The sequence below is a fragment of the Oreochromis niloticus genome, linkage group LG16 (genome assembly GCF_001858045.2).
Source record: "Oreochromis niloticus isolate F11D_XX linkage group LG16, O_niloticus_UMD_NMBU, whole genome shotgun sequence".
Taxonomy (NCBI): Eukaryota; Metazoa; Chordata; class Actinopteri; order Cichliformes; family Cichlidae; genus Oreochromis; species Oreochromis niloticus.
Window position 1 is genome coordinate 2,224,301 of NC_031987.2, and position 22,995 is coordinate 2,247,295.

Below are 22,995 nucleotides of genomic sequence, written 5' to 3' on the forward strand. Positions count from 1 at the left end.
ACATAGTGTGGCTGAATCATTTAAAGGATGATTACCTGCTATAACCTCTCTCTAACATAACTCTGCATCCGCGCATTTACATACCGTAAAACTACGTCACAGCGTCACTACTGCAGGGCTCTGGTTACATCCTCACATAACAGTTTGCAAATGACCCTTATCGGTCGCCGTAATTTCTTCTGGAGGCTTGTTGCCATGGAAACGCCAACGCCAACAACGCTAACCCACGTCTGTTCCTGGTGTTCGCGGTGTGTTCTTTCTTCTTCGTCTTCATTTTTGAGGCAAATAAAAAGCAGGAGTTAGTTGAAGAGTTTTCTCCGCGTGTCGGTAAGGTGAGGTTGTTTTTTAGCCACCAACCACTTTGTGTTACTACCGTAAAATGTGTATCTTAAACGGGAAAGAGTTACGTTACCATTCCTCGTGTTTCCTTCTGCGTCTTCTTTCTTTACAGCCATGTTAGCGGAGGCTCGGAGTCCTGACCCGCCGGTGTCTGCAGCTCCATGGGAGCCCTCCGTCACTGGCAACGATAAAGTAAAGTTTGGCATCATTGTTTTTTTCCTGTTTCAGATCTGTGAGAATAACCCACACGGACAAAGATAAACTGTCCATTAGCCAAAGCAGGTGCTCTGTTCTCCGTAATAACCCCGTAGCTGGGCTCACATATAGAAAACTGTTTGTTTAGTTTTGTTCACTTTATGTCAATAATGTAAACAGTAAACATAAAATAATCCAGTAAAAAAAACAAAACACTACAATATCACAAAGTTATCAGTGTTTATTTATCCAGCTTCCCTATTGATTTAAACCTCAATAACAGCAGTGAACACATTTCTAACTACACATAATATTTACGCTACATAAAATACAAATGATTTCCATATTATCATGTTTTCACAACTCCATAACTTTAGCTCCACACAGCAACTAGAAACTGAAAACAGAAACACTGACTGAAATTCAACATCTTCCTCTCCTTTGTATCTGATGAAGATCATATCTTTATACTTCTTTTTGACTGAATTTATGTTTGTTGCAAAAGTTGTAAAAGCCCTTAAATTATGACCTCCTTTTCTCAAAAAACAAACAAACAAAAATATGAATAGTTGCTGGTAATTTCGTTTTTCTTCTGGGAATTTGTGCTGAATTTCACTGATCTGTAAATTTGAGTATTTCAAGCTGTACGAATAGTGAAATGGCATGATCCTTATGGCCTGCAATGTGAAAGATCCAAACTGCTTTTTGTTTTTGAAGAATAAAAAGTGAGTGTAATGTACTTGTGTAGTTGTTGTCCCAGACCTTTGAACAACAGCTTAAATAAGGTGAACATGGAGTGATGTGAAATCTAAGGCCTGCTCTGCTTTGTTTAGTGCTGCTTGTTGACACTGAAGGATGAATATATTTAACGTCTCCTTTCTATTATGTGACACTGACTTTTTCAGTATCAACACCATCTGTCTGGATCTTTATATTTCTATTTAATCCATTTACAACTAACATCATTACAGTTTATTCACATTTAATCATAATTTGTTCTTATCAAGCCAAATCTTTAATTGAAATATACTGTGTGCAAAATAAATGTTCACTGGATGACTTCATCCATTCCTATTGGTCAATGTAAAGTTTGTACAAAAATGTATCATTCTGAGAAGATATAGATATAGAGAAGATATAGTTGCCTTTTTCAAATAGACATTGCTGTATGACTGTTTCAGGTCCACTATAGATGTTAAATATTGCTTTGAATTTGGAATTAATGTTTTGTTTTTGTGTTTTCCAAAACTCACATTTCCTGTAACACCCCACCTGCCAGGATCCAGGGATTCCCCAGAGGCAGAGGGTTGGAAAGCGTCAGCAACGAGCACCAAGCCAAAGAAACTGCTTCTTTGGACTGGAAACTAGACCGGAGCTGGCCTGGGAGGACTGGGACCTGGGCAGAGAATTTACCAAGACATTAGTGTTAAAGAACGTCCACAACAAGCTAAAGAAGCTACACATAAGGTGTTTAATCTGCTCTGTGCACAGCTAAGCTTTGTTTCATCCCTGCAGATAACGTGTCCCTCTCTTCCCCTCACAGGCCTCCTGTGTCCAAGATTTTCTCCACCTTGGCTCCTCACATAGCTGTCATCAGCCCCGGGACTTCCTTCTCCATACAAGTCACCTTTAAACCTCTTCAAAGGGTAACACATATCAAAATCAGACAGAATACTACTTGATCTTCACTGATTTTGAAATATGAAATGCACTAGTGCTTCCAAATGTAAGGCAGACATGCTTGCATGCTTATGCACCCGTATCTCTGTAGTCAGTAACATTACATGATACAAACTGATGTATAGAGAGCAGATAAATACTGTTTCAATAAAATCCTGAGTAGATGATAAACTATTTAAATACAGCAGCTCACTTTGTGCTTTGATGTCTTCTGCTTGTGTAACGCTGTGTGTGTGAGACAGTGTGAGTATGAGGACAGCATTGAATTTCAAGGGAAAGAAGGCAGCTTTCATGTATGCCTCCGTGCCGTCGTTCCCTCTCACGCCCTGGAGGTTCCTGAGTCTGTGATGCTCCCGCTCTGTGCTGTCGAACACTCCACACACACTGATTTCCCATTAAAAAATGCCAGGTACACCATTATGTCTCTGTGTGTATTTCATTTAACCTGTATAGGAGTTTTCTATGTTGGGAGGAAATAGAAAATAGAACGCTTGCTTTTATTTTACTTTAATCGCCTCTTTTTATTTAATCCTGTAGTAAACTCCATACTTACTTCCAGTGGGAGTGTCCTGCACCATTCCAGCTCAGTCCAGAGCAGGGCCTGTTGAAACCTGGTCAGGTGTGTCACACCACAGTGGTCTTCCGGCCACAAGAGGCACTGGTGTACCAGGAGCAGGCTCTCTGCAGGTTTGGAGAGGAGGGCAAGCTCGAGAGCAGCTGCACTGTCCCCCTACAGGGACTAGGTACTGTAACTGGCAAACCAAAGATCTGACCCACAGTGTCAGTGGGTAAGAGTTAGCGTGAGAAACTGTCGTAACTGTCAGCCTCCTCACTGTCTCGTTTACATCATGACCAAAATATAAAATGATGGGCTTGGCCCACTCCCATAAAGATAACGTTTGCAACATCACACGATGAAAGTAAAATATAAAGGAAGGAATTTTGTTTATAGTCCAAAGTTAGCCTAAATACTGTTTTCCCTGTAAAATTCCACTCTAGTTATTTTTAGATGCACTTCAAATAGTCAAAAGCTGACTCATCGGTCTTTCAAGCATCTGTTTTACCTGCGACTTTTTATCTTGCTTTTTTAAGCTAAATATCCACATCTACTGGTGAAAAATCCCAGCAGCAAAGGGGGAGAAGATAATGGTGGCCCAGTGGTGGACTTTGGTCCTGTTGCTGTTGGCAAGAGTTTGCAGAAACACTTTGACATTTTTAACCCCTCTCCGGTGGGTAGTGCACATAGACACGCAAGTACAAAAGTTCTCGCTCAAAGCCTTCTCCCACACATCTTTGCATCCTTTCCTGCAGGTAACGGCGTCTTTTTCTCTGTCACGGCTGCCCGGTGGGGTGTCCTCGTTTGGATCAGAGTTCAGCTGTGATGTCACCCGTGGTAAGGTGGCTCCTGGTGGATCACGGCGGGTTTCAGTCACTTACTCCCCTGCTGTGGTGGATACTGTTTCAGTGGAGTACTTGTCTCTAAACTGTAAAGGCGCACTCAGTGAAAGTCTGCTCAAACTCTCTGGCCGTTGTATCGGTAAGAGGCCCAGACATAAAGGAAAACTCAGTTTCTTTGTATCTTTAGTAAAGCACATGTGCACTCCCAAGGCATTTTATTTTCAAGTGATAAAAGGAAGATAGTTTATAACCAAGATAACCTCCTTTTGCAGGTCCCAAAGTTGCCTTGTCTTCCTCTGTGGTGGATTTTGAATGTGTTGAAGCAGGAGGATCAGTTATACGGACGGTGGAGCTCGTTAATACTTCCACTGCTGAGGCTTTCTACCAATGGGATATTGACTGTAGTGGGAACAGTGTGTTTAGTATCCTACCAGCAAGTGGCGCTGTTCTCCCACATAGCCAAACCAGAGTGAAGGCAGCCTACAGGCCCACGCAGCCTAATGCACACTACAGGAGAGTGGCGTGTCTCATACAGGATGGGGTAAGACATGTAAAACACAGCATGGAGACACAAGTATTTCTACCTATGTGCTTACATAATGTCCCTTTTAGGAGCCGGTGTTTCTTGACCTGATTGGTACCTGCCACTCAGAGTACCAGAAACCCGTCATACTAAAACCTGAACACTTGGTTCTGCACACGCTTCAGCAGGACTGCAGACAGAATTCACCACATGTCCCAGGAGCCCCGCGGGGAGGTCATAAAATAGAGTCTGACCAGAAAGGGCTGCACTCCCCTGTGGAGGGGGTATGCTTCCATTTTCACATTTCTGTATTTAAATATCAGCGAAGGCTTAGCTTTGTCCCTCTGACTCGCTGTCTGTGTCGTTTTACAGCAGTTCATGTCAGCCACCGCCATGGAAGAGTTTTACCGAGCCTGCTTGGGGCACACGGATCCTCTCTGTTCGAGTTCTTCATTGTCAGTACTACGTGTGTCTGTGGCCCCAACTGAACTGCTGTTTAATCACAAGCATACATCATCTTCATCTCCTTCATCTGCTTTTACGCAGTCGGTCTCTATCGCAAACCACACCAGGAGGAAACTCAGGTACGTCTTTGTGTCCTGCAGCGTGGCTTCTTTTGATGACAGGAAACAGTTTTTTTTGTTTTTGTTTTTCTGTCTGAAATCTACCTTTAATATCTGACCACTGATGCTTATACTTCATGTATTTCCCTTCAAGTCTAGTGTGGACTGCTGCCCAAGAGTCTCCATTCTCCATCTCTCCATCATCCTGTGACTTGGCTCCACTTAAGTCCACCTTGTTCAGAGTGGTGTACGCGCCCAAGCAGCTCAATACTCTGCACGGAGCACAACTTGAATGCTTTGCATACTATAAGGTATTATTATTTTATACACTGCAGTAAACTGTGCATTACAACAGGCAGCTGTGCTTTTTTGACTTAGTATAACCTGGTTTTAAACAGTCACATGCTTTCAAACCTTTGCTGTCAATCATGCATCTTTGGACTCTGCAGGACAGTCCAGACACAGGTGTGTATCTGCCTTGGTGTGTGACCATCAGAGTCATTGGCCACTCCTTTCAGCCAGGCAAAGAACACTTCACTCCACGCTGCTCCTTAAATCCCTGTCACGTGGTAAGAACAAAACAGATGCACTTTCTTCAAATCCCACCTCATGAGGAAAATCTTTAAGATAATGAATCACATATTCCTTCTTAGAAACAGCATCTAGATCTTGCTGAACTGTTTCTAAATGATTTTGTTCTACTAGGTGTTTCCAGCCCTCAGTGTCATTTCCTATCGGACAGTCCTGCTTCACAATGTTGGAGACTTGCCGCTCACTTTCTGTTTGGAGCGCAGCTCAAACCCTGCCCTGGCAGAATCAGTGTTTGTAGTTCCAAGCTGTGGTTTGATCCAGCCAGGAGATCACCAGATCCTGTCCCTCAGAGCAGTGCCAGCAGAGGATAGTTCTGACCAGGGGTTTAAATTACACCTGCAGCTCAATGCATCTAAACTCACAAAGGTGCGGCCCTGCACAAGACCCGTCAGTCAACAGTCACTCGCTTTTTACTTTATTTTTATTTTGCTGTCTGTGAATGTCTCTTTCTTCTTCAGGAACTGACAGTTGTCTGTGTGGTGGAAAAGCTGTGTGTGTCTCTGGAAGGAGGCAGCACTTTATATTTCCAGCCAACAGCAGTGGGCTCGCAGGCCCAGCACACCCATCACATCAGGAACCTAAGCCTGTTGCCAGTGAGGTCGGCTGGCTGATTTGTTTCTGCGCTCTTATTCTGGTCGTGTTTTCCGACATTTTTCAGTGTATTGTTTGTAGTCTGGACTTACCTCGGGATCATTAATCTTGTCTACAGCTGGCTTTCTCTGATTTCCTTTCATGATAGATTCCAGTGGAGCATTCCAGAGCCAGATCAGGAGCTTATCTCTGTCGAACCAGACGTCGGTGAACTGCATCCCAATGAGCGCTCTGTGAGAGACTGAGAGAGGAGTGCACACTGTGCATTTATGTAGACAGTAACTGTGGAGTTTACTTTTAAAAAAGCTGTTTAATTTGTTTATTTTTACTACAGATCCAGACGTGGAGCTTCAGTCCGCTGGCAGAGAATGCATACACACTAGAACCTACTCTAACCTACTGGCCTGTCCAGTCACATGGATCCAACAAGTCACACCTCACCCTTGTAGTGGAGGGAGTGGGATCCAGGGGCTGGATAGAGGTGGAACTATTCATGTGTTTGAGTAATTTTAATATGTACACATGCTTGTTTTTGTTTTTTGTGAGTCAGTCATAACCGTAGACAAATTTTGAAAGAAAATTCAAGCAATCATTTTCTGTAGCTTTGGAACAGCAGCAGGTCTTTAGAGGTGCCTTCCTTCCCAGGCAGAGAAATCCATCCTTGATGTGGGAGAGACTTTGGTTGGAAGCTGTCGAACTGTTGAGATTCCTCTAGTAAACAAGAGCCCCTGTCCAGTCGCCTTCAGCCTCTCTGTGCAGCAGATAATTCTGGATGATGAACATCACTCTGACTCTGCAGCTCAGCCAAGTGGTATCTCATTGTGTGATACTGTACATGTATACATGCATCTGCACTCTGTACTGTTTGATTCTACTAGTGTAGACTGGATCTGTGTGTCCCGTTAGCCCTACAGCTGGACTTGGAGAGGGGAACTATTTCCTCTCACTCTACCATGGTGGTCCGATCCACAATCAGACCGAACAGGGGAGCTGAGTACCTTTGGACCATCACATATACGACTCTAAATACCAGTGGTAGAACACATACACGCTCCAAGCGTTTGAATGTTTACCAAAATTTAACTCCAAGTCATTATTAAGCAACACTGCCTGCTTTTTCCTGCTCTCCGTTTCTCTCTGTCTCTCTCCAGGATGTGTGATGTCATCTCCTCAAGCAGTTTGTGAAGTGCGAGCTAGGGGTGTGTTTCCCACCCTGCAGGCGATTGATGCGTGGACCTGTGGCTGTGTGCGTAGACTCAGCAAGACACGCATATGGAAACTCTTCTCACTGGACTGTCTCAACGACCAGCTGCTGTCCAACCCGTCCTCTGAAGAACTGACGTTTCAGACTCCCACGCGGCACAGGTCGGTGTCTGAAACAAGCAAAAACCAAAAATAAACAGAAACGTAACACTGGAATAATTAAAGTTTTTTGGTATTTATGGTAATTTTTTGTATTTGATTTATTTTGTATTTGTTATAGAACAGTTTGTAACTCCTGAACGATAAACAGTCATTTTAAACCTGCAGTGTCCGGGTGTGGTGTGTGCACCACCCTGTTGTCTCCATCTGTCTCTAGCCTGCACACAACTCCTTCCATCTTCACCAAAACCATGCTGGATGTTAACTTCGGTTCGGCTCCTGTTGATTCAGACCCTTCAGACTTTATGTTGATGTTTCACAACCCTGGATGTATTCCTGTACACTGGTATGTAAATAACATGCCATAAAATATACTATTATTACAGACCAGTCTGCTCTATACATCCTGTCATTTATCATTTTTGTGCTTGAAAGTACAGCGTATGTGACAGTTTGAAGGTAAATTCTACCATCTACTGATCTTCGTCTTCTTCTTCGATATTAGGGCGTTCTTGTTTCCGGAGGATCAACAGATAGAGTTGGAGTACTGGGCAGTGACCGGAGAGTTCAGTAACACAGAGCTGTCCCAAATGAAGGTCATACTTTTTATATGTAGTTTTGTTTATTCCATTTTGCGAGAAAAAATATCAATATTATGATAAGACAGAGATAAAAACATGTAACGTTATTTACAGGTTCAGGACAACCAATTGTTCAGTGTTTCACCTCGCGCTGGAACTTTGCACCCAGGCCAGAAGAGGGCAGTACACTTCAGCTACAGGTCAGAGCTCATGACTGTACATGTCCCATAATCAAATACACACTGCCTAAAATCTGAAGCAAATTAATTTATTAACCAATGAACTAATAAACTGATACCAAAATATTCAAAACGTTGTCGTTCACAGTCACATCTTTGTTGGGACGGATCACTTTCCTGTCGTGTTCAAGCTCTCATATGGCAGAGAGATCTTGGTGAGGCTTTTAATAACTTTATATTTATGCAGGTCTGACAGTGCAGTAATAATAAGTCACCTGACAGTTCTTAGTGTCAAAGGTAAACTAGCTTTGTGCTCCACAGTTGTCCCTTTATATTTTTGACCTTTTTTGTGATGTATGTCACATTAATGAATGACAGACATGACAAACAGATATTTATGAAGTCAAAGAATCCAGTTTTATTTATATAGCACCAAATTACAACAGCAGTCGCTTCATGGCACTTTATTTTGAAAAGAAAAGACTCCACAGTAATACGGAGAAAACCCACCAATCAAACAAACCCCTACGAGCTAGCACTCGGCATTCTGTAAGAAACATTTTTAACTTATTCATGTGACAGTTCACATTTTAAGTGATGATGTACTTTCTTTTAACATCAGCACATTTGCTGCATTCGATTGTTTTCATTGTCTTTGTGTCCATTTCATTTCCATATTCCTGTGTGCAGCTGAACTTTCAGGGGGTGACGGTGGAGAGGGATCAGCCATATCTCCACTTTGACTCCCACCAACACTTCTTCACCTCCGTAACTGTTGGAGACTGCAGTCCTCCAAAGCAGGTGTGTGTTCTCTGCAAGTGTGTGCAGTGAGAGGATGTTTACAGCCCAACGTTTGATGAAGGAACGAAAAGATTTGTGATTGTTTGTTTACCATGCAGGTGTATGAATTACACAATGGTGGGGCAGTGCCGGTGTGCTATGAAGTGGACACAGCTGTGTTGTCACAGCTTCAAGCTGACAACTTTGACCATCCAGTGCTGCGCTGCCACAATCCACAAGGAGAAATTCCTCCAGGGAAAACCGCCGCGCTGGAATGGATCTTCTCACCGTTAGAGGCTAAGACGTATCACGTACGAATGACATCATACTCTGCATATCTTACCCTGTCGTCACAACACGGTCCCCTCAGTATATTTACCCGATTCCAGAGAAGTTGGGATGATGTTTAAAAATGTAAATAAAAACAGAATGAACTGGTTTGCATATATACATGTATTTATTCTGAGTTTATGAGATTTTGTTTTTATTTACATTTTGCCTTTTTTTGAACTGGGTTTGAATTGTGTTTTGTACTTTACCAGCTGGCATTGTTATCATTTAGGTAATAATCATTTAGAAATTAAGAGGAATAAGAATGATAACAGATCAATAACGATAAACACGCTCTGTCGTTTCTGTATCCCCAGGTAGATGTTCCTGTCCACATCACAGGTAGTGACTCAGTGGTCATGAGGTTTGAGGCACGTGGGCTTAACAGCCTTACACGGGACTCCTCAACCCACTGTAACACCAGTGACTGTCAAGCTCTTGTACCCAGTGTTAAGAGGGTGCCCTTCCCGGGACAGGTGAGACTACATTCATTTTAATCTTTTTTGTGTATCATTCAAATATGATTTTAATGGAATTCTAACCTGTTTGCTTTATGCAGGTATTGTTCCTGTCTGAGGACAGCATCTTTCTAGGTGACATCCCTGTGTGCTCACAGTCTTCAAGAATCTTCTTCCTCACCAACGTGTCTTGCGCAGACACTGCCCACTATGAATGGGACCTGCCCCAGCAGGAAGAGGAAGGTGCAAAGGTAGCCACAGTTTGGTTAGATTTTGAGGAAAAACATAGATCCGCCCTCTTTGTGTGGCTCTGTTTGACTGTCACGGATCACACAAACATGGCTTGTATTCATTGTTGTACAAGCCATTATTTTATTCTCTTTCTCATGTTGATGAGCTTTGATGTGCTGTGTCAGGTTGTGCAGATCCACCCAGACCGAGGTCGTCTTTGTCCGGGGGAGTGTGCCCTTTGTTTCCTCACCTTCATTTCTACTGATTACCCCACAGTTTATCAGCTGGATCTCGTCTGTCAGGTAACCCAGCTGCATCACCATAAAGTTTAGGCTTTGTTACAGGTGGCATAAAGGCCCAGCTCACACCACTGAGTCAGTACATTGAGGTCTTTGTCATGTTCCACAAACCATTTCTGTGCAAAAACTGTAGTTTTGCAGCAACGCTTACTGTTGTCCTAGGAAAGTCACAGGCCATCTTATCCACTCAAGGTGTGATGCATATTCTCAGGGTTCTGTGCTTGGACCTCTCCTGTTTCCTTTATACACGTTACCCGTGCCACGTGTCACCTGCAGGCATGTTATGCGGACGACATGCAGCTCTACATTTCTGTTAACCCCACTGACATTTGTAAACTCAAAGCTTTGCCTGCTTTGATGCTGGATGGAATAGAACTTGCTGCAGCTAAACATGAATAAAACCAAAGCACTCCTTATTTTAACCTCAGTGCATTTAATCCACTCACAACAACAGAGCTCCCCGTCTATAAAGTTAATATGGTAAAAACCTTTTTGAAACCACCTCAGCAGGATTAAACATATCACTTCAGACATCCAGTCTTGTTTTATGCAGCTCATTTTTCCTAAAAGAAATGTTTTAAAACATTTTATCCTTGTTCCTATTTTATTCTTCTTCTGTCTTATCTTATAAATCAGGTTTTTTGTTATTATTTTTATAATTTCCTTGAATTGTTGCGTCCTTTTCCTCTCTTCTCTAGGTTACTCTGGAAGCTGAACGTACTCGGTATAATGATGCTTTGCAGCGCTGGGAAGAAGAAAGAAAAAGACAAAATAATGAATTTATAATCACGGACAAAAACATCACAGAGAGCCAAAGAGTTCTGATCGATGAGGTCTGACTTCAAAGACAAATTATTAGATTTTTTTAAAATCATGTAGAAATCAAAAGTATTTCACTCCTTGTCTCGTCACAGACACTCCCAGCAGTTCCTGTAAGAAAAGGTCCACCACTCAGAAAATATAAGGTCTGTGATTTTATTATTAAAATAATTACTAGACTATAAAAGAACATGAAGCTTTTATTCTGACTTCCCGTTTGTGTCTTGTCTTTCCACTCTAGACCCTTCCTCCTATCTGTGGCAGTAGTGTTTATGAAGCAGCCAGTACAGGCACTAAGCTAAGAACAGCCGAGCTGCGGGCACAGCGACAAATAGCCAAAGTATGGAGGCGCCCCGACCCCCCCAGACCTGCTCTGCTGTATGTCAGGGTCACAGCACACTCCCATGGCCTTATGGAGTACCTCAAGGACTGTCCTGATTACTTTAATAAGCACTATAGGTAAAGTCTTCTCTCAAAAATCACTACAGAACAATCAGATATGAAATATGTTGAGTCCTTCATCCCTGAGCTTAACTACAGATGCTGAAGCGATGACATGTCATTTCTCCTGCTGTTATTAGAAGCCTTCAGTCAGTTCAGATGCATCATCCTGAACCCACCGTCCCTACTGGGCTGCCTGCTCCAGCACACAGCCCCGACAAAGAGATCCTCTTCCACATACTCAGCTGTCTGCTACGGTACCGCCCGCGTGTAGAGTAGACAGCCTGCCTTATGCATTTCATTTATTCTTTATATGGGCGATTGTGGCTCAAGAGTTGGGAGTTCGCCTTGTAATCGGAAGGTTGCAGGTTCGAGCCCCGGCTCGGACAGTCTCGGTCGTTGTGTCCTTGGGCAAGACACTTCACCCGTTGCCTACTGGTGGTGGTCAGAGGGCCCGGTGGTGCCAGTGTCCGGCAGCCTCGCCTCTGTCAGTGCGCCCCAGGGTGGCTGTGGCTACAACGTAGCTTGCCATCACCAGTGTGTGAATGTGTGTGTGAATGGGTGAATGACTGGATATGTAAAGCGCTTTGGGGCCCTTAGGGACTAGAAAAGCGCTATATAAATACAGGCCATTTACCATTTATAGATAGGGATATTTCAGATGAGAACATTGTGAAAATAAATGATGCATGTTCTTTGTATTTCAGCGACATACTTGATGACTCTGCCTTCATCCAGTGTCTGATTTCTTCGGCCTCCAAGCCCGACACCTACCGGCCCGCAGGATCGTCCTCTCCTGACAGCTCATCGTTTCCATCCTCCTGCTGTCAGTGTTTGTGTCCCAGCTCTTCTCCCCCCGCCAGACCGCAGACTCGGGTTCTGTTGAGCAGGGCAGTGGGCAGCGAGGAGAGTGCAGGGTGCTCAGGAAACACGCCCCACACACGCGAACATGTGTCTGCTTTCATGAGTGAACTTGTTTTGATGAACACCCTCCAGAACCTGATGATGGAAGCTGTGAGAGGAGAGCTCGTCCTCACGGTGTGCCCCCGCTCTAATATCTTGCCACCTGTTAGTACCAGGTGAGTACAGACACACTGACATTAGCCTTCGCAGCGTTTCCTCTTTCTTTAGTTTGTTGCACGAGTCAGAAATGGACTCTAATTATTCATTGTTTGCTCCATTAGGAGGAGGATGCCCAAACCCCCGACCGAGGAGGAGAGAACTCATCTCTGAAACTAATAAGATGCTGAACGTGTTGTAGCGACCACACGTGTCGTCAACAGTTGTATTATTTACATCTCATGTGAATTTCATTCTGTAATTTTGATCATCTTCAGTCTGAGGCATTCTTGTTCTTCCCTATAAAAAGTCAAAATAACACACTGAAGCTAAGGACGAAGGTTAGAGCCGTACCGAGTGCCATTTAATATTTACATTAAATATTTCTCTTACTATTATTCACAAAAACGGCAAATATAATTTTCAACAATAAATTAATAGCAGAATAGAAAATGGCTTTAAATATACATATTACCAAGAAAAGCTGGCAGTAAAAGTAAAGTTTATATATAACTGGGACAGGGAATTATTACCCTGCCCCAGCTAGCAGCAGACGCTCCACAGCATTCTCAAATATTACTTATAGGTTGTAACAATGTGTAAGGAAACCTTTTAATGGAAAGTTGAAAGGATGTGTATAATTTAAGGTAAAAGTTTGTTATATGAGAACAGTAAAGAAACATTTTTTGAATAAATCCTCTAATCCAACATTTTGGCAACGTGTCGGGGATGTATGAGAGTAACAGATTACAGAGTACTCCCCGTCAGTCTGTCCATCCTTGCAAACACTTAGACTGCCAGGAAATTCAGCTGTTGTGTTCATGATCCTCAGGTTTTGGAACTGGCCTCTTGGCATTGCTGGTACCCCAAGCATATTATAAGGTGGTTTGTCTCACGGTGGATTTTTGGTTTAACTGGTTCGCTGTTTGATTGTTGAACTTGGATACAGCAGGAAAGATCTTGTCATGAAGATACTGGATCTGTTCCTCTTCAGTTTGCAGTTTCTCAAACTCAAAGTAAGGGATCTGTTAGAGCGACGACACGAGGAAGAAAATAAATACAGATCAGCTTTGATTTCAATGAGCAACAATAGCATCAATCTAAGTTAAGAGTTCATTTCTGTGAGTGTAGAGTCCACTGAAAACAAACCTACTTATACAAACCGCTCCATCTGTTAGGTCCTCTGACTTTACGAAGAGTAAACTTCTAACCACAAAACACAACTCTTGCATTTTCTATCCGGTCTCAACAATTCAGTTTCATGAGTATCTTCTGAGGTTTTTTCACACTTACCTCCACCAGCTCCATGCCCATCCTCTGGAGGTGTCGTCTCTTTGTGACTTCCTTCCCCAGCAGGTGTCGTGTGTTGGTGCAGAAACGGTTTGGACCATCCAAACACAACACAACTCTACACGCAACAACACATGAAGAAAAGCTTAATTACTCACTTAATTGTTGCTCTAAATAACATTTTCAGCTGATTCAAAATCTAAAGCATGTTTAAGCCTCACAGGTAGGAGGAGTCTTATTTGAAACAGAGTCACATCAGTTCTTACCTCTTGTAAGTGTGATCCCACTGAGATGGAGGCAGAACAAATCCACCCTCATCCAGGCAAATCTCCACATCTTAATAAAAAGGAAGAAATGGAAAAAACAAACTGCTCGTCACAAAACGAACTGTCACAGCACACAGGTAATACACTCACGGGCTACTTTGTTAGGTACACCTCTTATCTCACATCTAATCATCCAATCACATCCAAACAACTGCTGAAGTTCAAACTGAGCAAATGAGAAAGAAAGACGAGCCAAGGAACTGTGAACGTGTTATGTTGCTGGTGGCAGATGTGCTGCTCTGAGTATTTTATATTATACGTTTTCCCACATCTCTAGTGTTCACGGAGGATGGTTTGAAATAGAGGAGGGAGGAGCAGGTCTCTGGGTAAATATGTTTTACTGTTATCAGAGGAGAATAACACGACTGCTCCTGGTTTACAGGAAGGCATAACTAACTCAAATGACCACTCATTTTAACCAAGGTGAGCATCTCTGTGAAACCTGGAAGCTGATGGGCTTCAGCACCAGGAGACCAGACCGAGTGCCTCTCCTGTGAGAAACACAGGGCTCCAGTTCACATGGGCTCACCAACACTGGACATGACAAGATGGAAAAATGTTACCGGTCTGATGAGTCGTGGTTTCTGCTACAACATCCAGATACAAATTTGAGTATAGAACATGAAAGCATAGATCCGTCCTGCCTTTTATCAACTGTTCAGCCTGCTGGTGGCGGTGTAGTGGTGTGGGTGTGTTTAAGTATCAACTGAACATCGTTTAAATGCCACAGCTTAGCCGAGCATTTTTGCTGACCTTGTCGATCCATTTATGACCACAGTGTACTATGTCCTAATGGCTGCTTCCAGCAGGATACCACACCATGTCACAAAGCTCAAATTATCTCAGACATGATGATGAGTTCGCTTTACTAAAAAGGCCTCCACAGTCTATCAGAGAGCCTTTGGGATGTGAGGATCAGGAGATTTGCATCAAGGACGTGAAGCTGGCAAATGTTCAGCAGCTGTGTGATGCTCACATGGTGACCAAAATCTCTCAGGAATATTTCCAGCACAGTGTTGAATCTTTGAAGGCACGAGGGGGGCCAACCCAGATTGTTCCTAACAAAATGTCCAGTGAGTGTGTTATACGCATGAAAGTCAAATGGTTCACCTGAACTCCAGGTACTGTGATGCTGTGTCACATGTTGTAGCTTACCTATAGTGTATCCACCATGAATCATTCTGGTGGAGTACAATGTGCCCCCCAGCAGATGTGCTAGAGGACCTTTGACCTGTTTGTATAAAAGACTTTCCATTGGTGTCTCAAAGGCCTGGCCTGCTGAGGAAAACCTCTTCACGTGGAGAAAGAAGGGCAGTCTGGGACCCTGCCGAGGAGAGCAGTAAAGACGAATCACTCCTGTTATCGAGGAGCCAACACGTTCTTTTTGTTTTCGAGTTAAATGAGAGCGTTGTGGTTATAATTCACTTCTGAGTCCTCTGACAGTCAGAACTCATGTTTACAATATGAAAAACCCTGTTTACAGATTCTTACCCAGTAGTATGTGCACTCTAACGTGGTGGAGAGGTGGAGCTGTGTCAGCTGCCCCAGTGTGTTTTTGTCCAGTGGCTCCCCCTGTGCTGTAGGACAGAGAGAGCTTACATCAGACACACTGCGCAGCCTTGTGGGTAAATACATCATCCATGCAGTTATATGTGTAATATATTCTTGTACTGTAAAGAAGTTGTTTCCATCTGCTCATGCTTTTTGACGGCTAGCAGAGAAACTAAGATCCATCCATTTTCTTCCACTTGTCCGATTGAAGGTTGGGCTGGAGCCTATCCCAGCGTGCAACCTGAACAGATCACCAGTCTTTTACAAAATCAGGGATAACCATTTACTTCTCCAGCCAATTTAGAATGAACCTAACAGGCATCACAGGTGGTTCAGACTGTGGGAGGAAGCCGGAGAGCAGAAACTCCACAGACACGGTGAGAACATACAAACTCGTGCTGTGAGCTGACTAACCACTGCACCACCGTGCCGCCCAGCTGACACCGAACAGATACTTCTGCACTAAAATAAATACATAACCTTGTGTTTGTATGTGAAGTGACAGCAACAAGTGAAAATGTTAGATTAAGAAAACAGAAGAGTGTTTCTCAGCCCGAGTGTTTAAGCAGCAAATAACAGACATCATTCATCTGAATCCCTCTCAGACAGGAAATATGGGAACACCTAAAAATGAACAGTGACAGATTTTTTCCTCTCCTCCTGCTTTTCACAGTCTGAAATAAAAGCCCGACGCGTACCTTGCAGCCTCTGTAGAAAGTGTGGGCTGAATACTTTGGTCATGTAGTTGAGAGGGAAGCGTTCCAGGTGGATGCAGGCGTGCATCACGTCAACCAGCGAGCGAGGCTGGAACTGTGAAAACCTCTCTGACAAAATGCTCTCCAGCTTTTTAAACATCTGGCTGGAGCACTGATGAGGAACAGAACGGTGACACATTACAGCAGATTTGTAATCAATATGCAAAACATATGATCTGTTTATAAACTCTGACAATATGAGAAAACCTTCACCTGTGGCAGGTAGTTGAGCCTCCCCATCGCAACAATTTGTTTGGCTATCTGAAGGGTGGTGTGCTTCTCAGCGTGGCGTACAAAGTTTTCAGCCACAGCCTCAAAGAGTGGCTCAGAGCGGCACCTCATCTGCAGACAATACTCCATGATGGCACCGATTAGCTCTGGATCGCACTTCTCCAGCCTCCCTGAGACACAGAATGAAAACTTATTTTCCGGTCTTTACTTTTTAATACACAAATAGTGAAATCTGATCAGATCAGTCACAGACACACTGACTTAAGTGTATAATAAAACTATAAAAAACACACCTGTTAAGTGTTTCTCCATAGCAGCCACCAGCTCTCCATCATGCTGTCCCAGAGTCATTAAAGCAGAGAGTACCTTCATGATTTCATCATCGCGAAAAGCTTTAAAGACCCGCGATGCCCTGTGACTCAGCCTCAGCACCAGGGAAACAGCCTGTGAAACAAGTATTATATGTTCTTATAACACTTCGTGTAAACACATTAAATATTATTATTAATGTGGTTCCAAAATGACAGAGATGAAAGTTTGTTGATGTTTAAGTGACAGCTGGTTTCTCATCACGAATCAAAAACAATCAAGGACGATGCTGCCGCTGTGTCTACCTGTCTCTGCTGTAACTTCAACAAGGACTGCAGAATATCACTGACTTGACCGGCTTTCAGCCGGTGGACCAGCCTTCGTGTGTCTGTGTGCAAAGCAGACAGGATTCGGGTCTGCTGCTGGCTGGCAGGCTCACAAAACCGCGTCAGCAGGGAGTAGACCATGACAGCCTCACTGGGAGAGACGACATCCTCCTCCACAGCAGCGCACACACAGTCCAACACCTCTGTCAGCACGCGTGACCGGCGGCCTTCCAGGGCGCACACCACCTCACCCAGGCGGCAGAGTTGTGCCACCCCGATGTCCCTGCTGGGGAGCAGCTCCAGGCACTCATTCATCAGTGTGAGGACTGGAGGGCTGTGGGCTTCCAGGCCAAACTCAACACATGCTCCAAGTAAAGAGGCCAGTCCCTCTGCCCTGTCACTGCGGGGAAAAGCTTCCAGCCGGGAGCACAGTTCAGCGATGACATCCTCTTCAAACAGAGACTGAATATCGAGGAGAGCAGCTGCTTTACTCTGTGGTTTGGCATATGTGATGTACGGAGAGAGGCGAGGGGCTGCTCCTGGTGCCTTTTGAGGTGCTGTGCGTCTTCCAGTCCGTTCCCAGCTCGGTCCAGTATCTTTTTTCCTCAGTAGTGGAACCGCAGCTTCGCTCATCAGCTTCACTTCTGTGCCGCGCGTTATTTGGAGACATCGCACCGTGTTGCTGCTAAACTCCACACTTGTGCGTTTTCGCACTGAACCACAATTTAGAGGAAAAGGTGAGGCCGCCCTGGCAGAGGCCAAGAGACACACCAAGGACTTCATTTCCCCCCGAAAGATTCTTCCTGTGTCAGAAAACCGAAGAAACCCCTCTGTCAGTACAGATGACCACTTTGACACTCAACACAAAATCATTATTGACCTGACGAGCGAATCTACTGACGGGAAAAACATCAGCGCAACGTTTAAGAGCTACTGCAGAGAAAACAGCAAAGTTAAAAGTTTTCAAAGAGTCATAAAAATGTGCTCACTTTGCTGTGAAACGTGTTACAGAAATGAAAAATCCCTCCTGCTTTCTGTCAGATTGCTGATTACATACCGTCAGTCACAGAGCAGGACCACAGGCTGCTGTGTTACAGAACTCCCCTTCAGTGTTTGGTAATGACGTTGTGTAAGGTGCCATGTCTTTGCATGTGCTGCCACGCTGTGGTCACACCATGTACTGCACGCTGGCTGCACGTTACATACTCATACCTCCGGGTTGGTGGAAATCTGGCTGCGGGGACGTCCTCCCACGGGAAATTCATGAGCTGTGGCTGGCCGTCTACCCGTGGACACGTCCCAACCTGTCAGAAGATTTTATTCTGATATTTAAAAACTGACCAACAATTTAGTGTCTGCTTGGAATCACTTGTTAGTGTCGTTTCCTATAAACGTTTTTTAAAGTCTGAGATCTGTTGAAAGGTCTTACTGACGTACTGAAATTCTTCACAGTCTTAAAGAAAATGACAAATTCACTTAAATTCACGAGGTGAATAAAAATGTGAGATTCTGGTCTTAGACTTTTAGTTCCTCTGACATCTTGAATTATTTCTAATTTAGAAAATGCTTAAAATAACTTCCCAAGGACTTTGGTCCAAACTTACAAACCTTTGATATATGTTACTTATTGTTCGAAATTATGGCAATGGCTTAGCACACTTTATCACAGGTAACATAAAGGAACACACACACACACACACACACACACACAGAGTTATAATCTCAGGTCAGTGAGCAGCTCGTTCAGGACCACGGTAAGTGAAAGCGCCCCCAGGACACTGAGATCTAATTCTGGGGTCAGTTAAGAGATCCTCAGAGGTGCGACTGGGTTATTGACACTGAGCAAGTCAGCGAGGTGCTGGAAGCCAAACCACTGAGAGCTTTACGAACTAATAGAAGGATTTTAAAAGTAATTGTGCGTCGAGCTGGGAGCCAAAGAAGTGACTTCAGTACTGGAGTACTGTGGTCACGTGTCTGTGTAGGTGTGAGGACTCTGGCTGCTGCAGGTCATTTGGATCATCCTGCAAACAGAGCCTTACAGTAGTTCGGCCGATATACTGTAAGGCTCTGTTTGCTTCAGGTCAGGATGCATGGGTCAGTCTGAGATGACATCATAAGTTCAGTTTCTCCCGGAGCACGATTCATACAGTTGTGTTTCTATTCGCTGATGCACAGATATAACAGGCACTGTGTAGCGTGCTAATGCAGAGCTAAAGAGTGGAAACTGTCTGATGATCATCTTGGGGAAAGATTACTGTTCTGTTACCCTGCGAGATTTACTGGCTGATCACAAATAAAGTGCTATTAGGCTCAGAGGCCTGGGTATCTTTGAATACAGTGGCCTTTACTTAGTGGTATTACTTTTGGTCTTACAGTGAGACCAATTAGACAAAATTAACCCTGCTGCTGACTCTTGTCTCCACAAGATGGCACCATACACAAAGAAACTGAGCTGCCCCAAAGAGTTTGTGTGGAGAGTCTCTGTTCAGTCACACAGCAGCATATGCTGTGTCTGAAATTAGAGCATGCATTACACTGAACATCTCTGCATTTCTGAACTTGTAATAATATTTGCAACAAGTTGTTGTTAATTTTCTTGTTACTGTAATTTTTTTCTGACATCTGATCTGTTTGAGAAGTTCAACATGAGGATGTGCGTCTTAAGAAAAAGTATGTGTTTCTGTTTGTGAGTGGTTTAATAAGGCAGAACAAAAAATCATTTGTGCGCTCTATCTTCAAGGCAATCTGTGTGTGTGTGTGTGTGTGTGTGTGTGTGTGTGTCTGTGAGAGAGAGAGAGAGTAAAACCCATCTGGCTGGTCCCTCTATCTCTTTGCAAACAAGCAGCAATACCACAAGCCCTGTGGACACGAGCTGGACGAAGAAGAAAGAGCCAGAAGACCCGGAGCTTTCAAATGGTGAGGAGGGCAGAGCAGATAAGATCTGCTATAATAAAGTTACTGTTCTGCCAGTAATGCTGATGAATCACACTGAACAGTCACTGAGACTCTCTGTGTGGGTTGTGTTTTGTAAAAAAGTGAAAGACTGAGTTCACTTTCGAAAAGTTTTTATTTCTTGCGAAAATCTTGACGAAAAAACTAAACTGTAGGTCGGCTTTACAACAGCAGCAGCAAAATATCTGGAGGAAGGGACGCCGGTGATCCAACTCATTTCATCATGTAAACCACAATCTTACTAGTAATGACTGCGTTAAAGATTCAGAGACAGAAACGTCCTTGTGTTTCAGAGTGAAACTGGCAAAAGTGTCGGAAACTTATAAAACCGTGTTCACGCAGTGGGAACACATGCCACCACACGCATTCATCTGATCCATCCGTGTACCCACAAATGCACATTGTATGGGAATAGAATCCCTCAATGTGTTGACCAAATCTAATCTAATAATCAAAGTTCAGCAATGATGTTATCATTACTCCCAAATGGATGTGACGCATTTGGAGACCATATACTCTCTCCCAGTCTTACCGGAGTTCTGCTGTTATTGGATTAAAAAGAACACAGTCCAAATGGTTATCCTCCAGGAAATTAGGAGAGTTTAGCAGTTCTTCATATCTATAATCAGCTGCATGGAATTTATTATAATACATTCGGAGGCCCATTTCTGGGGATTAAAGTACTTTGAGATGTAAAAATAGATCAAAAAAATCACTTTAGCTGTTGGACAAATTTATCAGACGACCTGTCATAAAAACAAGAAAACAAAAGTATTTGGGGAAAAATAAAAAGTCTATTTGAAACAATCAAGGTACTAAATGTCAATTAAACAAGTGTAATCTTAGTCTAAAAATAAACATGTGTTTTACTTTTTCTTCAGCTTTTTGTGAGATGTTGAGTTTAAAAATGAATAACAATAACTGATTAAAAAGCTTGAGCAAACCGGTGGATTAAAAACTACAGAAACTGAAACTGAAATGTCAGTTCAGGGCAGCTGTGACGTAATCCTGAAAATGTGTGGTGGTCTAATGAATGTGTAAAGCACTGTACGGGTGATAAGGTGTAAACCTCTAAAACGCCCGTTATCCTGCACGACTGATGAACGTGCAAAATGCCGAATCCTGATGCTTCCTGTGGAGTATGAGTGAGTTTGTGATAGATCAAAGTTTTATTCTGAGCAGAGAATAAAACTGTGTACGTGTAAATATACTGATTTACACGTACACAGTACACTTCAGAAAACCTGTTTACACCTGAGTTTGGAGTCCTTCCCCGAAATTTTCTTCAATGTAAAATTTTCTTTTTCACAATTAAAAGAAATAATTTTTTCTCTAAACTGCAGTGAGCCATGAGATCTTCTGAAACAACTGAAAATAAATTGCTCTCTGACTGGAAAGAGGTACAGATAATTAACTGAATAAATAAGCAGCCACCTTTACCTCACACATTTACCTCATCAAACCAAAGCAGGTGCAGCAATTTCTATTTAAACAAAAGTCAATTAAATTACTTGCATCATTCTGCAGTATTTGTATAAGTTCACCAGATAAAACGACATCGAGCCTTGTTTTTTTTTTTCACTTGTAAATGTTATAACTGCTTTGATTGCTCCTACCGAGGCTGCCGGCTCTGGATGGCTTTAGCCTCGTTAGCTTCTTTGAAATGTCCGTGAGCAGCAGGCTGAAGGTGATTTAGTGTCTGATTAGAAAAGGTCATTACCTGATTACTCGAACCACAAGTCGAACCTGTCACCATCTGTTCTGCAGATTTATAGATGATTCTTCCAGATAGCTGGCTGATCCAAGTGTCTGCAAACTGTTACGATCCAAATAATGTGTGTCAAATTATGACAAAGTTACGGAGCTGACACTTGGCAAACACCAAATTATATAGCTTTTGTTGACTGATTGTAGCCAGTTTTACTTTCATTACTTGCTCTAACAAGAACATTTTGCATAACTTCAGTTCTTTCCTCTCTGAAAACAGACTTTCTGCTCCTGGACATGTAAAATCATGTGGCAGCAGGAGGTATTAATATTTTATACTACAATCTCTCTCACACTTTCAGTGTGTGTGTGTGTGTGTGTGTGTGCCAGTTATGAAGGAATTTCATGAACATGCCTTTCTCCTGGGGATTCCAGGGATGACTGTGGTTTGTTTTAAAAAGGTTAGGACCATCATGTGTTTCTTATTTAGATCTAATTCTCGTTGTCAAATAAAATATTAGTCCCTGTGGGATTTCAAATCATTTTTCGGTCATAATCACCCGGGAATGTGTTTCTGGGGACGAGCTTTGTGAGCAAGGTATTTTTCTCTGGAAAAACAAAAGGGTACACGTGTGGCACGGAGAAAGGAAAAAAGGGAAGGAAAAAAAGAGTGAAAGAGAATCACATCCAGAGATAGGTGGTGCATTCTGGCAGACAGTAGGAATCTATTTCACGCCCAAATGAAAGCAGTGTCAGAGGGGGAATGTGTGTGTAGCATGTGCATGAGAGGTGTGGCAGGGCAGGGGTTAGGCCTGTTAGCTTGTCCTAGGTGGAGAAGGGTGGGAGGGAACACTTCATAATCGAGACCAATGTTCTTTTACTTCAATTAATGACAGACCACAGGGGAAAACACAACTCGCTGCACACACTTTTCCATTTAGCATTTTTTCTGTTCTGGTGATCCTTGTAGGACACAATAGTTGGACACAGCAACCCGGTGCAACAGTCACAGACATCTACGAGTCCGTGCACGAGGCACTCCAGCACAGAGACGAGTCAAACACCCACGCAGACAAAGCTGCTCTGATGTTTAGCAAGGACCATGTTTGTGAAGTTTAATCCAGTTAGC

The 22,995-nt window shown here is 43.2% G+C and overlaps 2 protein-coding genes across 3 annotated transcripts; one reads left to right on the forward strand and one right to left on the reverse strand.

The window, feature by feature from the left end:
- Positions 1-177: 177 nt before the first annotated feature.
- Positions 178-13,127, forward strand: cfap65 (cilia and flagella associated protein 65). The gene is made up of 35 exons (XM_013270219.3): positions 178-327; positions 452-531; positions 1,814-2,001; positions 2,078-2,180; positions 2,457-2,623; positions 2,752-2,957; positions 3,307-3,443; positions 3,526-3,751; positions 3,885-4,153; positions 4,225-4,419; positions 4,508-4,719; positions 4,853-5,009; positions 5,148-5,267; positions 5,404-5,655; positions 5,748-5,887; positions 6,029-6,113; positions 6,215-6,361; positions 6,526-6,691; positions 6,787-6,915; positions 7,032-7,245; positions 7,460-7,588; positions 7,748-7,838; positions 7,938-8,023; positions 8,151-8,217; positions 8,693-8,803; positions 8,902-9,093; positions 9,430-9,588; positions 9,672-9,821; positions 9,987-10,103; positions 10,799-10,933; positions 11,015-11,065; positions 11,161-11,378; positions 11,501-11,617; positions 12,068-12,439; positions 12,545-13,127. The coding sequence occupies exons 2-35, from the start codon at positions 454-456 to the stop codon at positions 12,591-12,593; spliced, it is 5,235 nt and encodes a 1,744-aa protein (XP_013125673.1). The 5' UTR covers positions 178-327; positions 452-453; the 3' UTR covers positions 12,594-13,127.
- LOC100694764 (FAST kinase domain-containing protein 3, mitochondrial) lies at positions 12,750-18,528 on the reverse strand. Of its 2 annotated transcripts, none has more exons than XM_019352815.2 (10): positions 18,197-18,528; positions 17,187-18,010; positions 16,866-17,016; positions 16,555-16,742; positions 16,285-16,453; positions 15,527-15,612; positions 15,191-15,359; positions 13,976-14,045; positions 13,713-13,827; positions 12,750-13,444 (listed from the first exon to the last, which is right to left on the reverse strand). In XM_019352815.2, exons 2-10 carry the CDS (start codon positions 17,988-17,990, stop codon positions 13,295-13,297), a joined length of 1,902 nt encoding a protein of 633 aa, XP_019208360.1. In that variant the 5' UTR covers positions 17,991-18,010; positions 18,197-18,528; the 3' UTR covers positions 12,750-13,294. The 2 variants fall into 2 exon arrangements, with proteins under 2 accessions (XP_019208360.1, XP_005450460.2); XM_005450403.3 differs by having other exon boundaries at positions 18,265-18,527.
- Between the last annotated feature and the right edge of the window lie 4,467 nt (positions 18,529-22,995).

What these genes read in the sequence shown, in the direction of transcription:
- cfap65 (XM_013270219.3), top strand. Translation starts at nt 454, where the DNA reads ATGTTAGCGGAGGCTCGGAGTCCTGACCCGCCGGTGTCTGCAGCTCCA. An exon ending in CCGTCACTGGCAACGATAAA is followed by an intron (nt 532 to 1,813) that starts GTAAAGTTTGGC and finishes CCCACCTGCCAG; the next exon opens with GATCCAGGGATTCCCCAGAG. An exon ending in TTCCCATTAAAAAATGCCAG is followed by an intron (nt 2,624 to 2,751) that starts GTACACCATTAT and finishes TTAATCCTGTAG; the next exon opens with TAAACTCCATACTTACTTCC.
- LOC100694764 (XM_019352815.2), bottom strand. Translation starts at nt 17,990, where the DNA reads ATGAAGTCCTTGGTGTGTCTCTTGGCCTCTGCCAGGGCGGCCTCACCT. An exon ending in TAGAGTGCACATACTACTGG is followed by an intron (nt 15,360 to 15,526) that starts GTAAGAATCTGT and finishes TCTCCTCGGCAG; the next exon opens with GGTCCCAGACTGCCCTTCTT. An exon ending in TCATGGTGGATACACTATAG is followed by an intron (nt 14,046 to 15,190) that starts GTAAGCTACAAC and finishes CTTTTTATTAAG; the next exon opens with ATGTGGAGATTTGCCTGGAT.